The sequence below is a fragment of the Panthera uncia genome, chromosome A2 (genome assembly GCF_023721935.1).
Source record: "Panthera uncia isolate 11264 chromosome A2, Puncia_PCG_1.0, whole genome shotgun sequence".
Classification (NCBI taxonomy): Eukaryota; Metazoa; Chordata; class Mammalia; order Carnivora; family Felidae; genus Panthera; species Panthera uncia.
The window spans coordinates 23,148,411-23,174,224 of record NC_064816.1 but is presented as its reverse complement, the minus strand read 5'-3'; the positions used below and the strand labels follow the sequence as shown (position 1 = coordinate 23,174,224).

Genomic DNA, 25,814 nt, shown 5'->3' with positions numbered 1-25,814 from the left:
GAAAGTACGATCTATTCAAAGGGGAAAAAATGAACAGAAACTGATCCTGAGAAGACTTGATGGCAGATCTACTAGACAAAGATTAAAAAAATTTTTTTAATGTTTATTTATTTTTGAGAGACAGAGAGAGACAGCATGAGCATGGGAGGGGCAGAGAGAGAGAGGGAGACACAGAACATGAAGCAGGCTCCAGGCTCTGAGCTATCAGCACAGAGCCCGACATGGGGCTTGAACTCACAAGCCGTGAGATCATGACCTGAGCCAAAGTCGGACACTTAACCAACTGAGCCACCCAGGCACCTCTAGACAAAGATTTTAAAACAACACTCTAAAAGAACTAATGGGAGATGTGGGGGAAATAGAGAAAACAATGTATGAACAAAATGGAAATATCGATGAAAAGATAGAAAACCTCAGAGGAAACCAAAAGGAAATTCTGGAGATGAAAAAGTATAATAACTGAAATGAAAAATTCACTAGAAGCATTCAAAGGCAGCTTTGAGTAGGCAGAAGAACCAATGAACTTGAAACAAAAAAAATATTGAAGAAAATTAAGCAGAATCTGAGGGGCCTCTGAGACATCATCAAGTGGACCAACACACACATTAGGGGAGTCCCAGAAAGGAGAGAGATAAAGGGGAAAAGGAAATTTTTGAAGAAATAATGGCTGATACTTTGCAAATTTGATTTAAGACATGAATATGAACATCCAGGAAGCTCAATAAACTCTCAGAAAAATGAATGCAAAGGGACCCACACCAGGATACATTATAACCAAACTTTTGAAATCCCGAGACAAAGATATACTTTCTTGAAAGCATCAAGAGAGAAGTGACTTGTCACTTGCAAGGGATCCTAAATAAGTTTATAAGCAGTTTTCTGATCAGAAACTTTGGAGGCCAGAAGACAGTGGGTTGATATAATTAAATGATAAAAGAAAAAAAAAACTGTTAACCAAGAATCATATATTCAGCAAAACTGTTCTTCAAGAGTGAGGGAAAAATTAAGATACTCCCAAATAAACAAAAGCTTAGAAGTTTGTTACCACTGGAACTGACTTACAAGAAGTGCTCAAGGGAGTCATGCAGGGTGAAATGAAAGGACACTAGATGGTAACTCAAAGCCATGTAAGAAATAAATATTTCAATAAAGGCAAATACATGGGCAAATATAAAAGCTACTATTATTGTAACAACGGTTTGTAACTCCACTTTCTGTTTTCTACATGATCTAAGAGAATGATTTATTTTATTATTATTTTAAATGTTTTATTTGTTTCTGAGAGAGGGCAAATAGGGGAGGGGCAGAGAGAGGAGGACCGAGGATCTGAAGCCAACTCTGGGCTGATAGCTGCGAGCCTGATGTGGGGCTTGCACTCATGAACTGTGAGATCATGACCTGAGCCAAAGTCCGATGCTCAACCTACTGAGCCACCCAGGCACCCTTGAGACTAATATATTTTAAGAAACTATCAGTCTAAAAGCTAGTATCATTGTAACTTTGGTTTGTAACTTTATGTTTAATTTTCTATGTAATGTAAGAGACTAATGCATTAAAAAGAATCATTAGTTTATATTTGTGAGTACACCATGTATAAAGATATAATTTTGTGACATCAGCAACCAAAAGGGGTGGAGATGGAGCTGTAAAAGAGTCGAGTTTTTGTATGTTATTGAAACTAAACTAGTATAAATTCAAAGTGTTAAGTGTTATAAATTTTGGATGTTACATGTAATACCCATGGTAGTCACAAAGAAAATAGGTGTAGAACACACACACACACACACACGCACACACACAAAACGATAATACAATTCAATAATTTCAGTACAAAAAAATCAACTAAGTACAAAAGAAGACAGCAATGCAGGAAATGAACAAAAAACATTATCAGGTATGCAAGAAACAAATAACAAAATGACAGATATAAATTCCTCCTTTTCAATAATTACTTTAAATGGATTAAAGTCTCTAATTGAGAGACAGAGATTGGCAGAATGGATTAAGATCAATCATAAAAACAGCCCACCCTCAACATGATACAACTATATGCTATCTATGAAAGACTCACTTTAGATCCAAAGACACAAATAGATTGAAAGTGAAAGCAAGGAGAAATATGTCCTTTGCAAGTAGTAATGGAAAGAGAAAAGTTTACAAGAGACAAAGGCATTATAAATTAATTAAAGTTTCAATACTATCAGAAGATATGACATATATAGGCATGTATGAACCTAATGACAGGCCATCAAAATATGTGAAGCAAAAAGTGACAGACCTGAAGGAGGAAAAAGACAGTTTTGCAATAATCGTTGGGGACACCATTACCCCACTCTTAATAATAAAACAACCAGAGAGAAGATACGTAGGGAAATAGAGGACTTAACACAATAAATCAACAAGGTCTAACAGACATATTCAGAATACTCTACCCAACAATGACAGCATGTGTAATTTTCTCAAGTGCACTTGGGGCATTCCCCATATTCATCCCCAGATTAAGTCTCAATATATTTTCAAAAGATACATGTCATGCAGACTATTTTCTCCAACCACAAGAGGATGAAGTTAGAAATCAGTAACAGAAAAACTGGAAAATTTGCAAAGTTATAGAAATTAAACAACATTTATTTATTTATTTATCTATTTATTTATTTATTTATTTAGACAATGTGAGCAAGGGAGAGGGGCAGAGGGGGAGAGAGAGAGAGAGAAAAGCTTAAGCAGCCTTCACGCTCAGTGTGGAGGCCAACACAGGGCTTGATTCCACAACCCTGGGATCATGACTTGAGCCAAAATCAAGAGTTGGATGCTCAACCAACTAAGCCACCCAGGTGCCCCAAACAATACACTCGTTAACAATGATTGAATTGAAGGGGGAAAAAAAAGTTAGAGAGGGAGACAGCCAAACCATAAGAGACTCTTAAAAACTGAGAATAAACTGAGGGTTGATGGGGGGTGGGAGGGAGAGGGGGTGGGTGATGGGCATTGAGGAGGGCACCTGTTGGGATGAGCACTGGGTGTTGTATGGAAACCAATTTGACAATAAATTTCATATTAAAAAAAAACAATGAATGAATCAAAACAAATCAAAAAGAAGTGAAAAAATTCTTAAAGACGAATGAAATCAAAAGTGCAGTGTACCAAAACATATGGAATGTAGAGAAAGCAGTACTAAGGGGGAGATTTATGCATCAAAAGAATTATCACCAGAGTGAAAAGGCAACCCACAGAATTGGAGAGAACATTTATAAATTATATGTGTTAAGGGATTTATATGCACAATATACAGAGAATACCTAAAACTCGACAACAAAAATCAAACGTGATTCAAAAATGGACAAAAGCGTTTGAATAGGCATTTCTCCCAAGAAGATATACAGATGACCAGTAAGCACATGGAAAGATCACTCAACATTATTAGTCATTAGGGAAATGAAAATCAAAACTACAACGAGACACCATCTTTTACCCATTAGGATGGCTATTATCAAAAAAACATAAAATACCAAGTGCTATTATATTACCTGCATACTGGTAGGACCCCAGCCCTAATCCTCTTCAGTCCTCTCAGTGATTTGGGGAGACCCCAGGGAGTCTCTCACAGGCTTACAGCCTCAATTTCCAGTGCCCAAAGTCCCTTGAAATCAGTGCCTACCACTGCCCCAGGGCTGATGCCCTGAGGAAAGGTGTCCTCTGTCCTGTCCAGGGCACTGTCTCCCAGAGTGACAGGGGGTGCCTAATTAGTTTGTTTGGGACCACCATGGATTTACACATTTTCATGTACACAGATGTATCTGTGGGTATGGGCATACTCAAAATAATAAGACACGGTCTCCTCATAGAGCCAGTCTTCTCAGCTGTTAGCTTCTTTTACATAACGAGTATCATCCTGACATGTAACTATCCATATTCTTGTTCACCCATATATTTATTTATGGAATTGTGTAACCACATGAACACTTGTCTGGAATGGAGGAAACCTTTGTTTTGACTGCAGATGATTATGCCTTTGAGTTCCTGTGTTTTCCATGGAAGGACAGTGAATTCTCACAGTGGGCAGGAATACATTGCATTTTGATGAAAGAGAGACTAATTATTTGACCTATAACTTGAGTTTCCAGGATGTCTGTCTCAAGGCAGAAAACATGTCTTATTGAAAAGATATATTGGTGGGGAAAAAAAAGGAAAGAAGTAGGGAGAGAGGGAAGATGAAGGAAGGAAGGAAGGAAGAGAGGGAAGGAGGGGTAAAAGTCCATTTCTGTTCATTCAAATAGATTGTAGCCATTGGAAAAATTAGCCAAGTCCTGTGTCCTGCCAGTTGAGCGTCAGCAAGGTCAATGTTTTTGCATTCAGAGATATTTTGATGCTGCTACCACGGCCACTCCCACTGTCACCCTCTTCTCCTCCTCCTCGTTGCTGCAACTTCTGTCATTATTTGTATCTTATTCCAGATTTATGCTGAATGAATCAAATAATCCAAAAATTTGTTTAAGTCACACACTGTTAAACATGCATTTGGAATGATTTCGTGCGAAAGCCTGGGTGCAGAGTACAAATACTTTGAATGGACTTATCTTAGAGTTGTACTGCTTTTTTTACTTGTCACTTTAAAACCCTTAATATGAATAAATTGTTTGTACAGTGTTTTTTTTAATCCTTAGATAAGAAATACATGGTTTGAAAGCAGAGAATAAAAACATGAATGATAATGTACGCAATGCCCAGGAAAGGTCCTTGCTGCTGCTCATGGGCAGGCGTTATAATCAGCCATTTAGCGTGTTTATTTCAGGCTGCAGATAGTGGATAAAAGTGGATGGTTGGTTGCCAGCACATGATTTAGTTGCCAAATAGAGTGTGTAGTACTTGTTACATTTGATTTATATCATAAGTTCTTCCCATTAACGGTCTACTGATGATAACCTAGTTGGCTTTTCATGTGGTTACTTTGAAACAGCCACTTGACAACATTTAGCATATCACAAAGTTTAATACTGAATACAGGAGTGAGTGAATGACGACAACATAGGTCCTGCCTTATATTATTCTGGTGCTTAATGCAGAATGGACACCCAATACTAGTCTTTTCATTGAATGAAAAAATCCTGCACATGTATTCCCTGATACACTGTACGAAGATTAGGTTATGGACTTCAGACTTAAAGTTCTGGTGGGAGGGATAGGAATAATAGTGCTTACATATCTGAAGGGCTTGCATCTGTATACAAAGAGGTAGTCTGCTTATCTGTATTGCCATTTGAATACAAAGTTGAATTATGGAAGGATGAAGGACTCATCAAGATGGCCTTGATTCTAAGTCAGTATAACCTTGTAATGATGACAGTGTCCATAACCTTGGTCTATTTTTTAAAACAGGTCCACTTCAGGAATGTTGTCCTTGGATATGTAATAAAATATGCATTAAATATGGTTAATTTTTATTTTCAGATTGAAAACTTGCAAGAACAGCTTAGGGATAAAGACAAGCAACTAACCAATCTGAAAGACAGAGTAAAGTCCTTGCAGACAGATTCTAGTAACACGGATACTGCGCTAGCAACACTAGAAGAGGCTTTGTCAGAAAAGGTGAGCTTGGGCTGAATAATGGGGGTGGTTGGGAGGAAGTGATCTAAATGTATTTAAATGTGCCTGCCTTTCTCTATGTGCTCTCACTACCCCCAGTCCCAGCTGGACCTCCCACTGCCGTGTTAGCCCTCCTCAGTAGACTTGGCACATTAAATAAGCCAGGAGATCCTTGAAATGCAAACCTGATTACATCACATTTGGCCCTGCTTGAAAACCTTCACTAGCTTGTTACTTTTCTTAGGATGGTAAAAACTGAAATCCTTAACCTGGCCTATATAGTCCATCCCTTCATCTGATCTGGCTCATACCTGGTCATCTACCTCTCTGCCTGCCTTACTCTTCTCTCCTTCCCATCCTTCTTTCCTCTTTCCTTTTCTCCCTTGTATCCTCCCTCCCTTCCTTCTTCCCTTCTTTCCTTCCTTCTTTTCCAGCCTCATCCCCATCTGTCTTTCCTCATTCTTTGTATTCTAGCTATGCTGGCCTTCTAAATGTTCAAGTCCACTATGTTCCCTCCTGCCTCAGACCCTTTTCATACCCAATTACCTAGCCTAGAATGTTCTTTACTTCCTGGAGATTTTAATTCATCTCCTTATGGGAGTTCAGCTTCCTGAGAAGCTGTATTGCACAGTAGTCAGGGATATGGACTTTGAGAGCTAGACTGCCTGACTTCTATATTCCGCATTTTCATAGTCTATAAACTGATATAATAAGGTCAAGTGGAAGGAGACCTACGAGCCAGTCTCAGCCCTGCCACTAACTTACTGGTTGACCTTGGCAGGTAACTGCCTTTCTCAGTACCTCAAATTTGTGTAATGGAAGGCATTAGTTTAAATGGCCACAGGTTTTTTAAGCCATGTATTTTAAAGAAGCCTTCTTTGACTTCTGCTTCAGAATCACCAGGAGTTGCCTGTTGAAAATCTAAATTATTAGGTTCCATCTATACCTACTAAATCAGAACCTTGAAAGGGCTTGGGATTCTGTGTTTTAGGAAGTTCCTTGAATCATTGTGATGTACACTCTAGTCTGAGAGCCTCTGTAGTATATAAAAAAATAGAGAAGCTAAAAAGATGATCTAATTCTTTTTATGGCTAGAAAGAAATTATAACATTGTCACATTTATAATATTAAATTATAAAGATTTAATTTGAAAACTTATAAGAATAAATAAGATGATTTTTCAGGGAAAATATTCTTTTTAATATTTTCAAGAATTTATTACCAAAACTCTGTAGTAATTTTGTTTGTAAAACATTTGAATGAGTGAATTGGTAAAAACTATTAATGATTATGTATTCTGTTTGCAGTTTTGAGTAATATGATGTCAGTCCATTACTACCTCTCAATTTCTTTCTGTAACTTTACATAAACATATACTATATAATTTTTTTATATCGTGGATTCTTGGCAGGATTTTATCATTTTTTCCACCGGCCCTATTAAGATTAGATTTATTCTAGTTTAAATCCCCAAACAATTTCCAAATCTGAAACTACTCTTTTTATCTAAGCACCTCCTTTGAGAAGAAGGGGATGACTGCAAGGAAGGCTGAGGTCTGTGGGAGTCTGACCCCCCTCAAACTCATGCCACCACTTGAGAGTTATTGCCTCCCATGGGGCAAGCCTCTTCTCTTAGTGCCTTATTTTCAAAATTTGCTGACCTCTAAGTTCCATTGTCTGTGGAACTACCTTGATAATAATTAATCAGCCTGCTGATCCAGAATCTCAAGTACATGAAATCTGATTTGGACAATACATGAGGAGATGAATAGTTAGATACCTTGAAGGGCGAGATAGGGAACAAAAATGAGGGAAGAGGGTTTGGTGTGAGACAGTAAGAATTGCTGGCAACTGTGGCAAGCTGCGGAGTCTTTGACCTGCCTCAGATCATTCAAGTTCACATAACACATTAAAGTATTATGATGCTCAAGTCAAATATGATGTGGGCCAGCTTTGGCCTGTGAGCTCTTAGTTTTCAAACCTTATTTGCATCTGACTTGTAGATTTTCACAGTATTGAAGAATACAAGCAAACACAGATCAATTTATATGGAGGGAATTTTTAAAAGTTGTTAAAATCAGGATATTAGTGTATTTGATAAGCACAGATAAAAACATTGGATAGGAACTGTCAAGGTTCTCTATCATGGGTCGAAGAATAGTAGATTCCTTTTAAGTATTTATCCCAGTGGGTATCAAACTTTTGTTTTGTATCCAAATATTCTTATCATCTAGGGTTGTTGTTGTTGTTGTTGTTGTTGTTCTTCTTCTTCTTCTTCTTCTTCTTCTTTTTTAATTCTCAAGTTAGTTAACATACCATGCAGTCTTGGCTTCAGGAGTAGAACCCAGTGATTCATCACTTACCTATGACATCCAATTGGGAGCTTCTTCAAATAACAGTTTCCTGGGTCCCATTTCCTAGTGATTCTGATTCAGTTGCTTTGCTCTGGGGCCAAGGAACCTATGATTTTTACAAGCATGCCCAGTGATTCTGATGAAAGTGGTCAGGTGACCACACCTTAAGAAATACCAAACCCATCCTCTTCCATTTTAAAGATGGGAAATTGGCTCAATGAGATGAAATGACTTGCCCAGAGATGAAAATTTTGGACAGGTACAGCACCATTCCCCATTTCTGGGTCCTGGGGCTATGTCATGGACAGACCGTGGCATGGCCTATGCTAACTTCTGAACCCAATACTCCAGGAAACCACTTCTAATCTAAGTTGGCCCTTGGTTGGGACTTTGTTGTCTCCCCTGGACTATCCCAGGGCCACTCAGCTCATGGGTGATGGAATGGGACTGAAATTCAAACCTGATAATTGTGCTTTTGACAACATCACAATCACCTTTATTGGCCCTTCCCTCACAAGGTTCATTCAGTTTTATCCGCATTTAATTGAACAGACCCCCTGGAACAAGATGGTACAAAAAATAAAATGATTAATTAAAACTTTTGGATTCATAGAGCATCTAATTATTTGCTGTCATTTGGCTGATAAATAGAACCTATTAGGCACTATTCACCATTCCACTTGGGTTGTGACATTCTGGGAAGTATGTTATTCCTTTTAGTTTCCAGGAACTTATATACATATTCACAGTGCAAAAAAATAATGCCATTTAGCAAGTTAAGATTGAGTATGACATAGTTCTAGGATTGACACACAGAAGCTCAAGAGACGGAACCCACAGTATTTATAAAGCTGGTCTCGCCAAGTTAGCTGTAGCCATATAGCAGATAAGCAGTTGAGAAAGGCAGATAACAGAGCCGGAGGCCACTGCAATTCAGTTCCCGCTCAGTGATAAAGCACAAATAGATTAGATTCGTGCAGAGCCAGATGAGTGCACAAGGAACACTTGCCAATGCAAATAAGACTAAAACAAGAACACATTGTTGGAATTTCTGCAAGTTAGTTGTTAATCAAGTAGATCATGGCATATTAGGGCCTTTTAACACATGTTTTTGACATCTGGCCCTGCGTGGCTGACAGTTAAATTAGTTTTGTGATTGACGGAGAAATATTTCGTAGTATTGAATCATCAATAACACTTAAAAACATTATAGTGCTTGCTGATTTTTTTTGTCATCAATGCCCAGTCAATAGTAAAAGTGGTTAGAGTGAATCAACCTACTTACCAAATGACTCTGACACCTTCTGGATGTTAACACGTATACTTAATTTTATTTCCCTTCCTTTGAAGCTAAGATGATCCCTAATTTGACTTCTTATTTGTGCCTCCAGCATGCCAGACAGTTTGCCCAGCCATGGGTTAAAAGACTCACAGGAGTTGAGTGCCTTCTTTGGAAAGCTGGGCTGGGAGGAATGGACATGCAGTAAAACCACATGAAGGGTGCCGAGTGGGAATAAACGCCATATGATCCGGCAGGAGTGATTCCTGGGAAGGCTTCCAAATAGTGAAGTGACATAGTCAGTTTGGGACTTTAAAAAAATGTCACTCCAACATCCCATATGGTGGAAATGATGGGATGGAGAGGGCCTGGTAGCTGGGTGACCATTTGTGATGCTTTTGCAGTAAGTGTAGGCATAAGGCAGTAAGGGCTCAGTTGCCGAAATTTTTAAAAGCTCTTAAGAGACTTCCTGTGCACTGAGGCCATTGTCTTCTTTTGTAGATCCCATAATTATCCACTCACCAGTGTCACAGACAGAGTGAAATAGGACTATAACTGGAATCAAGAAGAAACAAATGTAGGCAATTAGTAGACTGATTTGTTCTGTTTCCACCCCCACTGTTGTAATAATATACTTCATTTTAAAGTGTTTTTAACTAATTGCAAAACAATAATGATACTTCTTTTTTTCCTTGAAAGCATTAAGTACATAAATTATTGTCATTGGGGTAGAACAGTTACTTCCCTGGGGGACCTTAAATCACAGGCTAAGTGTTCAAACTAACTTCCCTCTGCACCACATACTGTTTTACATTGTCTTATGTATCAGGCCTTGTCTTGTACTATGTACTTATAAGCATATAAAAGATAATATCAGGATCCTTAAAAGTAGCTGTTGCACCAGTATTTTTTAAGGATCACTATCCAGAAAGGATGCTGTATTTTGTCAAATGCTTTTTCTACATCTATTGAAAGGATCATATGGTTCTTATTCTTTCTTTTATTAATGTGGCATATCACATTGATTGATTTGTGAATATTGAACCAGCCCTGCTGCCCAGGAATGAGTCCTGGTGATCATGGTGAATAATTCTTCTAATGTACTGTTGAATTCGATTTAGTAGTATCTTGTTGAGAATTTTTGCATCCAGGTTCATTGGGGATAATGGCCCGTAATTTTCCTTTTCAGTGGGGTCTTTGTCTGTTTTTCAAATCAAGGTAATGCTGGCTTCATGGAATGAGTTTGGAAGTTTCTGTTCCATTTCTATTTTTTTGGAACAGTTTGAGAAGAATAGATATTAACTCTGCTTTAAATGGCTGGTAGAATTCCCCTGGGAAGCCATCTGGCCCAGGACTCTTATTTGTTGGGAGATTTTTGATAACTGATTCAATTTCCTTTCTTGATAAAAATCTTCAAGAAAGTAGGCATAGAAGAAATATTCCTCAACTTCATAAAGGCCATATACGAAAGGCCCACAGCTAATAACATCCTTGATGGGGAAAAATTTAGAGCTTTCTCCCTAAGATCAGGAACATGACAGGGATGTCCAGTCTCACTATCATTGTTCAACATAGTACTGGACGTCCTAGCCTTAGCAGTCAGACAACAAAATGAAATAAAAGGCATTCAAATTGGCAAGAAAGAAGTCAAACTTTAACTCTTCACAGATGACATGATACTCTACATGGAAAACCCGAAAGACTTCACCAAAAAACTGCTAGAGTTGATCCATGAATTCAGCAAAGTCGCAGGAAATAAAGTCAATGTACAGAAATCCGTTGCATTCTATACACAATAATGAATCAGCAGAAAGTGATACCAAGGAATTGATTCCATTTAAAATTGCACCAAAACCCATAAAATACCTAGGAATAAACCTAACCAAAGAGGTAAATGATCTGTACACTGAAAACTATAGAAAGCTTATGAAAGAAATTGAAGAAGATACAAACAAATGGAAAAGCATTCCATGCTCATGTATTGAAAGAACAAATAATGTTAAAATGTCCATACTACCCAAAGCAATCTATACATTCAATGCAATCTCTATCAAAGTAACACCAGCATTCTTCACATAGCTAGAACAAACAAGCCTAAAATTTGTATTGAACCTCAAAAGACCCCAAATAGCCAAAGTAATGTTGAAAAAGAAAACCACAGCTGAAGGCATCACAATTCCAGACTTTAAGCTGTATTACAAAACTGTAATTATCAAGATGGTATGGTGCCGGCACAAAAGCAGACACACAGATCAATGGAATAGAATAGAGAACCCAGAAATGGACCCACAAACATATGGCCAACTAATCTTTGACAAGGCAGGAAAGGGTATCCAATGGAAACAAGATAGTCTCTTAAGCAAATGGCACTGGGAAAACTGGACAGCGACATGCAGAGGAATGAGCCTAGACATTTTCTTATTCCATACACAACAATAAACTCAAAATGGATGAAATACCTAAATGTGAGACAGGAAGTCATCAAAATCCTGCAGGAGAAAATAGGCAGTAACCTCTTTGACCTTGGCCGTAGCAACTTCTTACTTAACATGTCTCTGGAAGCAAGGTAAATAAAAGCAAAAATGAACTATTGGGACCTCCTCAAGAAAAAAAGCTTCTGCACAGCAACGGAAACAATCAACAAAACTAAAAGGCACCCGATGGAATGGGAGAAGATATTTGCAAATGACATATCAGATAAAGGGTTAGTATCCAAAAATCTATAAATAATTACCAACTCAACACCCCAAAAGCAATCCAGTGAATAAGTGGGCAGAAGACATCAATAGGTGCTTTTCCAAAGAAGACATGCAGATGGCTGACAGACACATGAAAAGATGCTCAACACCATTCATTTTCAAATGGGAAATAGAAATCAAAACCACAATGAGATACCACCTTACACCTGTCAAAATGGCTAAAATCAACAACTCAAGAAACAACAGATGTTGGCAAGGATGTGGAAATAGGGGAACACTTTTGCACTGTTGGCGGGAATGCAAACTGGTGCAACCACTCTGGAAAACAGTATGGAGGTTCCTCAAAAAATAAAAAAATAGAACTACCCTATGACCCAGCAATTGCACTATTAAGAGTTTATCTAAACGATACAAAAATGCTGATTCGAAGGGGCACATGCACCCCAATGATAACAGCTCTATCAACAATAGCCAAAGTGTGGAAAGACCTCTAATGTCCATTGACTGATGAATGGATAAAGAAGTTGTGGTGTGTGTATGTGTGTGTGTGTGTGTGGTGTGCACACACACACACACAATGGAATACTACTTGGCAATGAAAAGAATGCAGTTTTGTCATTTGCAACAACGTGGTTGGAACTAGAGTGTATCATGCTAAGAGAAATAAGTCAGTCAGAGAACGACAGATATCATATGATTTCACTTGTATGTGGAATTTGAGAAACTCAGCAGATGAACATAGGGAAGGGAAGGAAAAATAAGATAAAAACAGAGAGGGAGGCAAACCATAAGAGACTCCTAAATACAGAGAACAAACTGAGGGTTGCTGGAGGGGGGGCGGTGGGGGATGGGTTAAATGGGTGATGGAGGCATTAAGGAGGGCACTTTTAGGGATGAACATTGGGTGTCATATTAAGAGATGAATCACTGGGTTCTACCCCTGAAGCCAAGACCATACTGTATATTATCTAACTTGAATTTAAATTAAAAAAAAAAAAAAAGAATTGCCATCCAAAAGAGAGTTCAGATATGTGTTAGATAATTTGAAACAAATTTCAGAAATCTAACTCATTCTTGCCCAAATGGAATTTTACTTAAAAAGAATAAGGTTCTTGTTCTGATATTGGTAAGTTTCCAAATTTTTGGAAACCATGTCTACCAGAGTAGTGTTTTCAGTATATAAGTCAAGAGCAGCAAGGTGCTCAGATCTTCTTAAATGGCACTATGCATATGTTTGTGGCATTGTGGTCTTATGGACATGGCTAAGACTCAGAGAGCCCTGAATGCCAGGGTGTGCCTTCTGTTTATGTGCTGGGTCACCTTAGATGAATTAGCTGGTCCTTGGTCTGGGTTTCTCACTACTACACTGTTACTAGTAGCACGGGGGGTTCAGACCCCACAGTTGTGTTGATGCCTAGATGGAGAAGGGCACTTCACAGTGCCTAGCATGTAGTAAGCTTTCAGTAAGGGAAAGCTGCTGTTTGAACTTTGTCAAATTCAAGCAATATTTTGGGAGTCTCTACTGATTGCCAAGAAGACATTGAAAAAATGTGGAGGAAAATGAACATTTCCAGGCACATTATAAAATCACTTATACAACAGTGAGCTCATTCTTTATTTTGTCTCTGGTTCTCAGCATGAGTTCAGACCCCTAGAGGGCCTAGATCTTGCTCCACTCGGATCCCCTTTCTAGCCAGAGAAGAGTCTTCAGAAACCAAGGAAGTTTTTTTGATATCAAATGGAAAAGCCAAGCAAAGAGGGTTGAACCAAGAAGTTAGTTTTGCTTCTTCCACTTGTCCATTGAAGGCTTTAGTAAGTCTAGAGTCATGGTGCCTAAACCTCCATCTTCTGGAACTGCTTTCAGAATTTTCCAAGTACTGCCATGAACCAAAACAGCCTCAGAGCTTGAACATTAAAGTCCCTTGCAACTCTGTGATGCTAAATTTTATTAGTAAGCCAAAAGCCATATTGATTGTCTTTCCCAAATGCTGTTATGTGTGCATAACAAACCCAATTTAGATTATCTTGCATGTGTTGATTCATATAGAGCATTTCTTATATTTATTGCCTCCCATTTCCTTTTGTAGCATGCCTTAGCACACACACACTGATGGTTTCTCACTTCCTCTTTTTTAACACTTGTCTCAAAGGAGAGAATAATTGAGCGTTTGAAAGAACAGCGGGAGAGAGATGATCGAGAAAGATTGGAAGAAATAGAATCTTTCCGAAAAGAGAACAAAGACCTGAAAGAGAAGGTCAATGCTTTACAAGCTGAACTGACTGAAAAAGAGGTGAGTCTGGAAAAACAAATGAACTATGCTGATAGTCCTATTCATGGTAGCCTTAAGAGACTAAAGAGTTCATTTGAGGGGCTGTGTGAAGACTTTGGGGACATAGTTTCCTTTGCAAAACTGCCTGAATTCAAAGGAAAATATTTACTGTAACTCCCTTCAGCAGGATGTCCTATGCTTCTCTTCTCTGCTCTGTGTACAATGTAGCTCCTTGAAAGTTTTCTTGTTGTCTTAACCACATTTGTGTGGCTTATTCTATATTTTTTCAATGTCCCAGGATCTTTTGCTTGGGGTAACAACAATATCAATAATAATAACAACATATCCACTTTATTGAGGGCCTGTTATATACTAATCTTTGTGTTGGGTACTCTACATTCATCTGTGCTTCCCAAAAGGATCACTCAATACGTCCAGGTTGGGAGATACGGTACCATGCTGGACACAAAGTGTAGGTTAAATGTGGCTACTCTTCTGGAATATCAATTTTACATTACGGTAAATGACTTAAAACAATATTTTCATGCTAGAGAAAACATGGATACAGAATAAAAATTGTAGCCACATTTTTAAAGTAAAACAATATACTTTAAAGAAATTTCTTGCTTGGGGGTTATGGAGAGGATGCTTTGGGCTATCTTCCCCACGCTTGGAGGGATACTTGTAACTCCTTTAGTTTACTTAGGGATACTTTGATGGAAAAGTTTGAGGAGCAGTAATGCATGGTATTTTGTCCAGTCTCCAAAACTCTGAGATATGTGCCATTGTCCACAATTGGCCCCTCCATACTTATTTTTGTCCACAGGAAATGTCCATCTCCTTTTGGCTGTTACAGATCCTTTCACCTTATTGTACTGTATCACTGCCTACTTGTCCATTTTTCAGCCCCACATTGTTACCTCATCCCTTGGGTTTTGATAATTCTATACAAATCAAAGTACTGTCTCAATGAGTAATCCAAGAGGGGAAGAATTGATAAGTAATAGAAACAAAATTCATTTTCCCTAAAATAAGCACACTAGGTTGTTTTGTTTTTGTTTTATTTTACAGAGGAGATTATTTCTTTGATACAAAAATAAAGAGTATAAATCCTACTATTCCTACTATTTCAGTGCTAAATCTAACTTGGGGGATCTGTAATGAATGTAGTTGGTATGTGTCAGAAGGCACAGAAGCTTTGACCTCATTTGCAATTTGAATAACTGATTATAAGTGTTATTAATGGGTTTGCACCTTGAAGTCAGTGTGTGTGTGTGTGTGTGTGTGTGTGTGTGTGTTCGTATAAAGAGCTCTTGATGACATGGTGGAGCATAGCTTTAAATGAAAATAGTTTTGTAAACAATGCCTACATTATATGATTTCAGACAGGCATTTCAGCAAACATTTATTGTTCCTGTATAGTAATGTGCCTGCCACTGGGATGGGTGTGTCAGTCAAGGTTCCACCAGAAAAACAGAACTGCATTAAGAAATTTAACCACATTAAGAAATTTATTGCAAGAAATTGGCTTATATAGTTATGGGGGCAAGTCTGAAATTCATAGGGCAGGCCATCAGAAAGGGCAGGCTGGAAACACTCCAGACAGGAATTGGTACAACAGTCCACAGGTGGATTTCTTCCTTCTCAGGGAAATCTCAGTCCTGCTCTTAAGGCCTTTCAACTGGTAGGATCAGGCTCACCCAGATTTGGAAAATAATATCCTTTACTTAAAGTCAACTGATGGTAGGTGGTACTCCCATCTATAAAGTACCTCCATAGCAACACCTAGATTAGTGTTTGATTGAATAACTGGGGACTATAGCCTAGCCAAGTTGATACATAAAGGTATCAGACCTGGAAATTTAAAGTGTATAAAGAAAAACAACATATAATTGTTGTCAGCTTATAATTTAGTTAAGGTGATAATCACCTTCACCATGGCAAAATGCCTGGCTTGCAAAGTCCTTTATTATTTCTGTGGGAGTGGTATGATAAAGAGCATTGAAATTGGAGTCAGAATTCTGGGTTTGGGACCCGTATCTTCCTTTAATAGAGCACAAACCTCAGAGAAGGTGCTCAGTTCATGTGAGCCTGAGTTTCTTGACTGAAAAATGAGAGTGACTAACCTGTCCTTCAGAGGGTTGTTAGGAGTTAGGTTGTTTGCTGAGTGATGGAGGTGGTGTCTTTATTAACAAGGTTATTCCAAGGTCCTGGAAGCAGCTCTGACACAAATTTTAGGTAACATCATTTACTAAATGGCCCCTGTGTGCTTAGTGTCTTTCTAGTTGCTGCAAATGGCCAAAATGGAAACACACAAGGCCTGATTTTGGGTAAAACCTAAATATTTTAGTCACATAGTTAGATTTTGCTAACTGTGTTTCATGTTTGGTGATAGATATGCCTTTGTAGCTCAGCAGAATTATGTTCCATGATATATGCAAGTATTTACTTCCTTACTTTTTAGAATTCAGACTGTCTAGGAGAGCTCTTGGTTTTTGGGCATGACTGATGAGTGGAACAACTTAGGTAAAGCCATGTCTGAGTTGGGGTTTCATTATATCTGTTGAATTTGGATTTTTAAAGGCTTGGGACATAAAGTCTGCTCTAAATTTTAAAATAATTCTATCTGTGATTCTACAGAAGATATTTTAAAAACCATTGGTTATTTTTCTGTTAAAGAAATGGAATTTGATAAAAACAGGATGCTTCTTTTATATTTGATTTGTCCTTTGGGAGGGAAAGGCATTAAAATCAGTATTTTCGTTCATATTTGTCTTAGCGTCTGCACGATTTGACAGCAATAAATGTAAATGGAAGGTTCAGGGTGTCTGTTTTGCCATGACATGTAAAGACCACCTTGGGACTTACATCATTAGCATGACTTTGAGATGTGAAACATGCATTTACTGACCACACCATTTGGTCACATTTGATTCTATTGCAGTTAGATCCTGCTCAGTTCTGTAAGCTGGCCAATTTTAATTTCCTGGCCAGAGCCAGCTATTGTTACCTTAGTAAGACTATATTTACCCTTTCTGTCTAATGCACACTTTATTGCTATGCATAGAATCAATGTATTCAGATTGAAGACTAGTAGAAATTGTAGTGTTTTACTCACTAGTGTTCTTTCCTTTCAGTCTAGTTTAATTGACCTCAAGGAACATGCATCTTCATTAGCTTCAGCAGGACTGAAAAGAGACTCCAAATTAAAATCTCTGGAAATAGCCATTGAACAAAAGAAAGAAGAATGTAGCAAATTGGAAGCACAGTTAAAAAAGGTAAGTGAAGTCCAAGAAAATAAATGCTCATTTTACAATGAATATATAAAATGGAAAAGGAAGAGATATTTTGCAAAGAAACAAACCCCTTATCTTTTGCTGTCTGCTGATAAGAGAATTAGGCACTCTTAGCTTAAGAAGTCTGCATCAAATTGGTTAGTGAACCTAAAAAAAAATATCTTAGGTTTCCTGTCTGAAAAAAACTTGAAAAATAGATGAAAATAGTAATGGAAGTAAAAAAATATTATAAAAACAAGCTGTTACTCACTGGGGAAATCTCAACTTTAAAAAAGATAAATGGAAATGTTTGTAACAAATCAAAGAATCCAGGGGCTCCATTTATATTGATGAACTTTTACTACTTTCAGAAGTAGGCCAATTATTGTATTAGAACTTTGTAAAAGTTTACCTGACAATATAAATTTCTAAAAGTCTGCCCAAATAGTCAAAATCTCTAGACTGTCTGTGGGATGACTCTTTATACTTAACCAAAAATGACCTTAATGTCTTAGAAAGCTTGTTGAATGTAGAAGACTTTGGAAAAGAAAACAGCATCTTTACATTGCAGCATTAACATGTTTTCTCTGAACTGGACATTTTTGTGGAGTACATTTCCAGTCATGCATTGTTCCTTTGACTTTTTCCCTGTGTTGTTTGGTACGTCTGCACTCATTGTCCACATAAAACTCATAACTTTATGAGTTTAAGCATTTTGTTTCCCTTTGACAGCTTATACACTTATTCAGAAGAGGTGATAATAATCTAAATAATCAAAGCATATAATAACGTTTGATTATATATAACGTATAGCACACTGGAATGGGGATTCGTTTGATAAAGTTATGAAAATATATGATGTGGATGATAAGGATGCTAAAGCATCATATATCTGTGGAGAAATTATTCTGAATATATAAAAATTTAATATACTATTTTGTGCGCTACAATACATAACTGAAATGTTCAGTGTACCATGGAATTTTAGGAAATTGTCCTGAGAAATTTCACACTAGTAAAGTCTCCTTTCTAAAGATAAATATGGAGATCAAATCCCTCTATAGCAAAACAGCAAGAAAATCTCTGTATTGCATAATCTGCTTTCCAATCCACTCAGCATCTCACTTTTTTTCAAGTAGTATCTAGTTAAGCAGCCATCTTGAACAATAAATATAAGAATTTAATTTGCCCATTTGAGGGTGCTTAAGTAGCAATTGAGTTGTCTATTTATGCATTGGGTGTATGATAATACATTCTTGACACATATAATGAATGTGTGCTGTAATATGTTATACATGCATGTACATATCAAGAAATGAGCCCATGAAAGGTACTTTTAATTTAATGAACAGTTTTGTGATCACAAGGCAGGCTTTAAGATACTGAGAGAGAACTTCATTAAGTTGCTTTGCATTAGCTTACCTCAGTTGCATTGTGCTGAGTCTTGAAGAAGGAGGACCTCAATTAGACCTGGCCATGAAAGACACCTCATGAACTCTTTGTAGCCTTTATGGAGATGAGGCCACTGCACATATTAATTCTGCAGATACATACTCGACATGCTCCCTTTTAGTGTAAATCACCTGTGGAATTTAAAACCCTCTAGTAATTAAGAAGGAAGAGGTTCACATAATGATACAGTTTCCTTGTATGTGACTTGACTAGTTTAATAAGAGAACATCTATTTAAGCATTTCAATTTAGTTTCCTTCAAGGTAGCTCTGATTTGCCCAAAGTATCACTCACAGCATGTGGTTTTCTTAAACTCTCAGGTAGACATGGTGTGCTGAAGTTCATATAGCAAATCCTATAAACATTTTAGCATTATTCCTGACAATATTTTAACCTTCTGTCACATCACCAGGATTAAAGTAACAAATATGGTTGTCTTGCTGTAAAGGACCTATTTAATTTATGAAAAGATAACTTATTTCTAAGGGTATAAATAATGTTTGCTTATACTATCTCCTAAATGCATAGTACAGTGAGATTAAATAAAGTAATTATAATTTAAATATTTTCATACCTAACCTGCAGATGCTGTTTTGTTATTCTTGGCTCTCTAGCATTAACTAAATTCAAAAGTTTAAAATACTTTTCCTAGTAGTCTTTAATTTCTGCTAATAAATAGTTCCATAAAAACCTCAAGTGCCCATCACCTTAAAAAGAATTGAGATCTACATGAAATATTTGAAAATATAAGCCAACAGTATGTGAATATACATATAAACACATCATTTACTCATGGAAAAATAAGCAGCTATAAAAGCTTAAGGAGTGTCTGGGCCTCCTTTTAAATAAAAGGGTATGTGACTTGTGAATAAAATATAAAGGGTTACTAAATGAAAGCTGAAAACATAATAGTTTTATTACGTCATAAATAAACCATGAATTCCCAACGGAATTTTGCTCAAGATTTGTGAGCGTCCAGGTATTTTTGCCATAAAATGTACACAACGTTGTAGATGTGTTTAGCTGAACAGAAACCTTGTCTGCCAATTACAGTGGCATCCAAATTGTGATTTAAATTTATTTTGGTCTTATGAACAATTCTTGACATTGGTAAGGTGAGTTTTTACATAAAAGTTTATGGAGAACATTCACATGCATAGTTACTTTTAATCCTTTACTGTACTGTTAATTTAAGTCTCCAAATCCTTCATGATGAAAAATGGTTATAGGCAGAAAAGAAATTAGTCCTTACACATTGCATCTCACCTCTTAAAAACAGATATTCACACATCAGATATTCATGTGTGAGGAAAGTTTTACTGATATTTGTGAGGCTGATAAGATGGTATTAACCACATAACATACAAACTAGTTATGAGCATGCTTTACAAATTAGTGTGTTCATTAATCTTAAATAGACACCCAGGGGTTGAGAAGAACCTGATTAGTGACAAGTGGGTAGTTTTGTCTTTAAAGAATATATGGTGTTCAATATGTAGAAGTAAGTTTACCTTGTATGTCTAGAAATCAATTAAGAATGATTCAAAACATTATAATTTGTGGTATTTGGTAATTTTCCAATTAATATCATCTTTGAGGAGAGTGGGTGTTTTTTTAACCAGGGCAAGATTATCATTTGCTTCATCAAAGTTGAACAAATAAAAAATTCAGGCTCTTTAAAGGTACATACATGTCTCAGCGTAAAGCAAAGTGAAATTTCTTACAATATTTCATCTTCTACACCTTGACATTGAGCCCCAGGTTAATGATGCAGGTATTTAAGAAATAGAACCAGGGAGTGATATTTAAAATAATATTCAGTACATTTAAATCCACCAAAATTTAAATCTTCTACACAAAAAAGACTGGAGAGCATTACAAATTCTGAAGCACTTGGAACATAATAGGATAGTCACTAAAAATTATATTTTTTGTTAATTATGAACTAACAGTACAAGTTGGTAATGGGAAATGGATAATACTGTATTTTGGTTCCCTTTATTCTTCCTGATGACTTAATTTTTTCTTCTCCCATTTACTGTTAATCCTGTAATGTCTTGCTTACTGATATTTGCTATTGCTAACCTGCTGTTTGCTGATCTATATTTTCCTAAAGTTAGACTGAATAGAAACTTCAGGCTTGTGTTAATATAAAAAAAAAGAGCTATAAATTCAATGATAAGATTTAATTAATCTTTTATTATTACCATCTTTGAAGTTCAGGTAATAAATTGCAGGCTTGGCCAAAAGTACTTCTTCTGATTCATTGCTAGAGGCCAGCACTTCATGTATCATCAAAAGTGGACAGCTTTCTTTATTTCATGGGTTATTTAACTTGAGAAAGGGAAAGTAACACAAACCTTAAATTTCTTATTCCAGCTATTCTTTTTTAGGAGCCAAAGTCAACATTTTTATTTCCCTAGAGCCTCTCACTTTCACCGTGGAATGTTTAGAAACTGAAATTTCTTCTTTTTTAACGACCAGTTTGTCTGTGCAAATGCACTGGATTTGTTGAGCTAATGCTGTTTTTCTGGATCTTTCCTTCTTTCCCTGTCTGTGCTTCAATGCCTCCCCAACTTTGCAATGTAGCAAGCTGAGCAGTTGTTCAATCAGATGTACAACCCAGTAAGTCATTTCTGAAAGTTCCCGCTGTAACATATCAAAGCATGAGGATCCATTGATCACATGTCACGGTGTACCATACTGGGGAGGTTTTAAAAATAGTTATGAGTCTCTTCCCATTTCCGTTTTGTCAAAAGAAATGATCTGTGCAAAGGCCACTGCCATTTCTTTTGAATGTGAAATTTAAAAATTAAGAACTCAAGAAAATATTGCCAGCTCTGCTATCACATCCTTCTAAACTTTATAGAAAAGCTGAGGTCAGCTGCAGATCTGGGCTCAGGGAATTCTTTCTTAGATTCTTCTAACTCAGAGTTACCTATGTGAAATGGGATAGCATTTCATAAAGTAGCAAGCAGCTCGATGTAAATTATATTCAAATGATAGAAGTTAAAATAGGTTTAGATTTAAAAATAGGGCTATGCTCTTTGAAATTGGTAAATGCTGAACATTATTGTGGGTTTTGTAACAGTTAAAAACATGTCATTTGGCCGAGGACAAACTAAAATATAGCCTCCTAATAACAGATAGTAACAATTCTGATTATAGCTTAATGGTACACAAAACAGGTAACTAGTAAAAATATATGTAAAATGGCTAGCCCAGATGCCACCACTGATTTTTTTTATCCTAATGACAGGTGTGCATTTATATGAAGCAGTTTATTTGTTTTCTTTAACTTATTAAAGAAGAAAGACCTTTTTGTTTTGTCAACCCAACTGGCTTACTGGGTGAAATATTACCTAAAGGTGACCAGAATTTGTCAGTTGGTAGATGTGATCTGTGCTATAATGCATTCTAATTACCTCCTATTTATGAATTCACATCATGGGAAGAATAGCATAGATAAAAGAAACAATTCAGCCAACAACTTTTTGTTAAGCTGCTATTCCAGGTTACATCCAGCATGATATACAAGATGCTTGGGTGTATTTAATTAGATTCAACCTCCACTCTCCAAACTTTAAAACAAATTTTGTTTTCGCAAACAATTTCTCAATTTCAGTTGGTGTATCTTTATTAACCTCTTTCCCCAAATACTATTTTTAGTAGACCAGGAAAAATACTCCAGATTTCCTTTCCCTTAACATTTGAATGGGAATGTTAGTAAGCAGGCTCAATACAATGGGTAGGTGAAGAAGGACAAAGTTTGGAATATCTTTAAGCTTGAAAATTGACCCTGGGAAAAATAAGTATTTTCATTAGATCATTTTTAAAAGATGTAAAGTAATCCCACTGAAATTGTTTCACATTTACTAAAGACAGGAAGAAAACCAAAGTATGTCACATTTTGGGCGTGTGCAGGACATTTTTTCCTGTAGCAGCAAAGATTTATCAGGACCACAATAGGATTTCAGCATCCCTGTCAGGATAGGTAGGACCAAAGAAATACCTCTGTTAACCTTTAGATCATTTCCAGAAATTTTGACAATATGGCATTTATTGGACTTTGCCTTCATTTCAACCACAGTGGTGGGTCTCCAGGAAGCAAAAACAAACTTTACTCCTCAAATTAATGAAGCTAACCCATTGGTTTGGCATCCTGGACGTATAGCCAACCTCTCATTATTTTAACTCTCCCTGTCTGCAGATATTCTCAGGGTCCAGTTCTTTTTGGAACTGATAGGGATACAGCATGATAGATTTTCTATCCTTAAGAGTCTTTTAAAAAATAATCATGTTTTCCTGGTTATAAAAATAACATATGGTCACAGTGGAGAATTTACAAAAGTATAGAATTATTGGAGAAAATAAAAATAACAGGATGTCTTACAACACAAAGATAATCACTAGGAACATCTGTGTGGTTCCCTACCCAGACATCTTTTTGTTATTCTTGTCCTTTCCTTTCTCCCTTTGTCTTTTCTTCTTTCTTTCCTTTCTCCCTTCTTCCCCCTACTTCCTTTTTTACTTTCCTCTGTCTCCTTTCTTCTCTTTTATTCTTATTTAATACTCTTATTTCTTTTCACCAAATTGTGTCAGTGTTTATTGAGTTGTAGATCCTGTTTTTATAACATTTCATCAGCATTTTCTCTAGTAACTGTTATTCCAAAACACTGTCTTAGGGATTATGTGATATTTCACTGTATTTACTCATTCCCCAAATGTTGCTCATCCCTTTCCTCCTTTTTTTTTTTTTTTGCCATTATATAATGCTCTGAAAAACATCTTTCCATATTAATTTCCAGACATTTCTGTTTTTCGTGGAATAAGTTCCTGGTAAATGACTTTTGAAAGGTCCCGATAGTTCTTGCTAGGATGCATTTTAGAGAAATTCTAGCATTGACACTTCCAACACAATGAAGGCAGCCTTTCTGCCACACCCAACCAACATGGAAAACTGCTATTTTACATAACTTGGACAAATGTGTAGATGGAATTTTTTTCTTATTTTAACTTTATTTTCTTTTATTACTAGAGTGGTTGAGGTTTTTAATAACTTTATTAGCTGTTGGTATTTTTCTTCTCTTAATTGTTTAAGTCACATAAGCACTTGTTTTTGAGCTTATCATTTCATTCATTGGTTTGTATGAGTCATTCTTTGCTTTATATAGAATCTTTGCCAGATTTGTGATAAAATTTCATTGAAGTATTTTTTAAATAAGTAAAACTATTTTTAGGTTTCTTGGCTTGTGTTTCCCTGTATGATTTTCTCATTTCCTTTATGCTTAGAAGTCATTATTGGATTTCAAGAATAGACACCTACATTTAAAATTTTTTTAATGTTACCTTTCACATCAATTTAACCCCTTTAGTTTATTTTGATTCATTTTGAAAGGTGAAGTTTTCATGTATATATTTTTTAAATGATTTGAATGATTATCTAATTATCCCAGTACCATTTATCAAATAATTCTTTATCCACTGATCTTGATACTGTTCATTGTATGTCTCATTTGGATGAATGTCTTAGTTTCTGAGCTTCCATTTGGTTTTATCAATGTCTGTTGCTTGTTGAGTCAGAATTTTAATTATTGTTGCTTTATAATATTTTCAAAGTATCTAGTGAAATAAATTCCACCCTAGTTTGTTTCTACTTTTCATTTTGGTTTGTTTTAGTATTATTAACCTTTAATTTTCTATTATTCCAAGTAAATTTCGGGATTACCCTTGTCAACTAATTTGTTAATTTTAATTTTAATTATACTCAACCTATAAAATAATTTTAGAATGATATCTTTCCAATATTATTTCTTCCAGTTCATGAGGTTGATACAACTTTTGTTTATTTCAGAGATCTTTTACAGTAAAGGTTTGACATTTTTCTATTATAGGCTTGTGATAGTTCCTTTTAAAGATCCTAAGCAGTACTATATATATAATTGTTAAGTTACTAAAAATTTATGTTAGGTGAATTTTGGGAGAATGCTGTATTATTCCTTTTATTTTCTAACCAGTTATTGATACCTAGGAAATTTCTTTTATTATTGTATGTTTATTTTGAATCAGGCCTCCCTATACATTTTGGTGAATTATAACTTAATTATTTTTGTTAAATAAGATCATCTTATAGTCAGTTCTATGCCCATTAATCTAAACTAAATCAGAATAAATAAAGATTTAGCTTTAAAGTCTTCCTGGGAACATTTTCTCCTAGAGTAGAAGTAAACCTACTTTTGAAACTCTTTTTAACTTTTACTTTAGTCACCCATGTAATACTAAGTGATGCTGTAATGCCATTTCGTAGGAATCTAAAATTTTATCTTTGTATCCTTATTATTATAATAATAACCTTTCTGCAACTTAACTATCAGTCTTTACTCCCGGAGGAGTTTTGTCTTGTCATTATAAACACTGTGCAGGCTATCTTCAGTTGAATTCTTTTTCTTCCCTTAGTTCTTAACTCCAGCAAATAATATGTTTTTTTTTCATCAGTCTCAAATACCTTCTTTGCTGTAACTCTAGTAGTTATTATGCCCAGAGATGGTATCCAGAGGTCTCATAAATTTTTAATAAAACTTTAGAGCTTCTGGGTCCTCAACTTAGTGCATTGTATAATATCCTTGTTGCTGCAAGGCAAATGACTGATTTGGAGGCCCTGGGGGCAACTTTGTGACTGGCCAGGGCCCACTTGAGACCCCTCTGATGTACCTCCACACCTGTGAATTTTTCCCCTTGCCTGGTCACTATCCACTGAAATCCTATCTCTTCTGCAAACGCATCGTTTGCAGGGCTCACATTTTATGCACTGGTTTACAAGAAAAAGACCAAGCATTTTTCCAGTCTAGAGAGAGAAAAAAATCTTGTTAATGTTCAGTTAGGTCTTCTTGATTTATAGGACTGT

At 36.3% G+C, this 25,814-nt stretch overlaps 1 protein-coding gene across 1 annotated transcript in view; it reads left to right on the top strand.

Annotated features, from left to right (window-relative positions):
* Positions 1 to 25,814, top strand: part of ERC2 (ELKS/RAB6-interacting/CAST family member 2) — a 728,571-nt gene that overhangs the window by 394,189 nt on the left and 308,568 nt on the right. Inside the window, exons 7-9 of the mRNA XM_049640744.1 lie at positions 5,449 to 5,586; positions 14,065 to 14,205; positions 17,322 to 17,462. Of these exons, the coding sequence (XP_049496701.1) occupies positions 5,449 to 5,586; positions 14,065 to 14,205; positions 17,322 to 17,462 (420 nt within the window). The remainder of the gene's footprint in view (positions 1 to 5,448; positions 5,587 to 14,064; positions 14,206 to 17,321; positions 17,463 to 25,814) is intronic.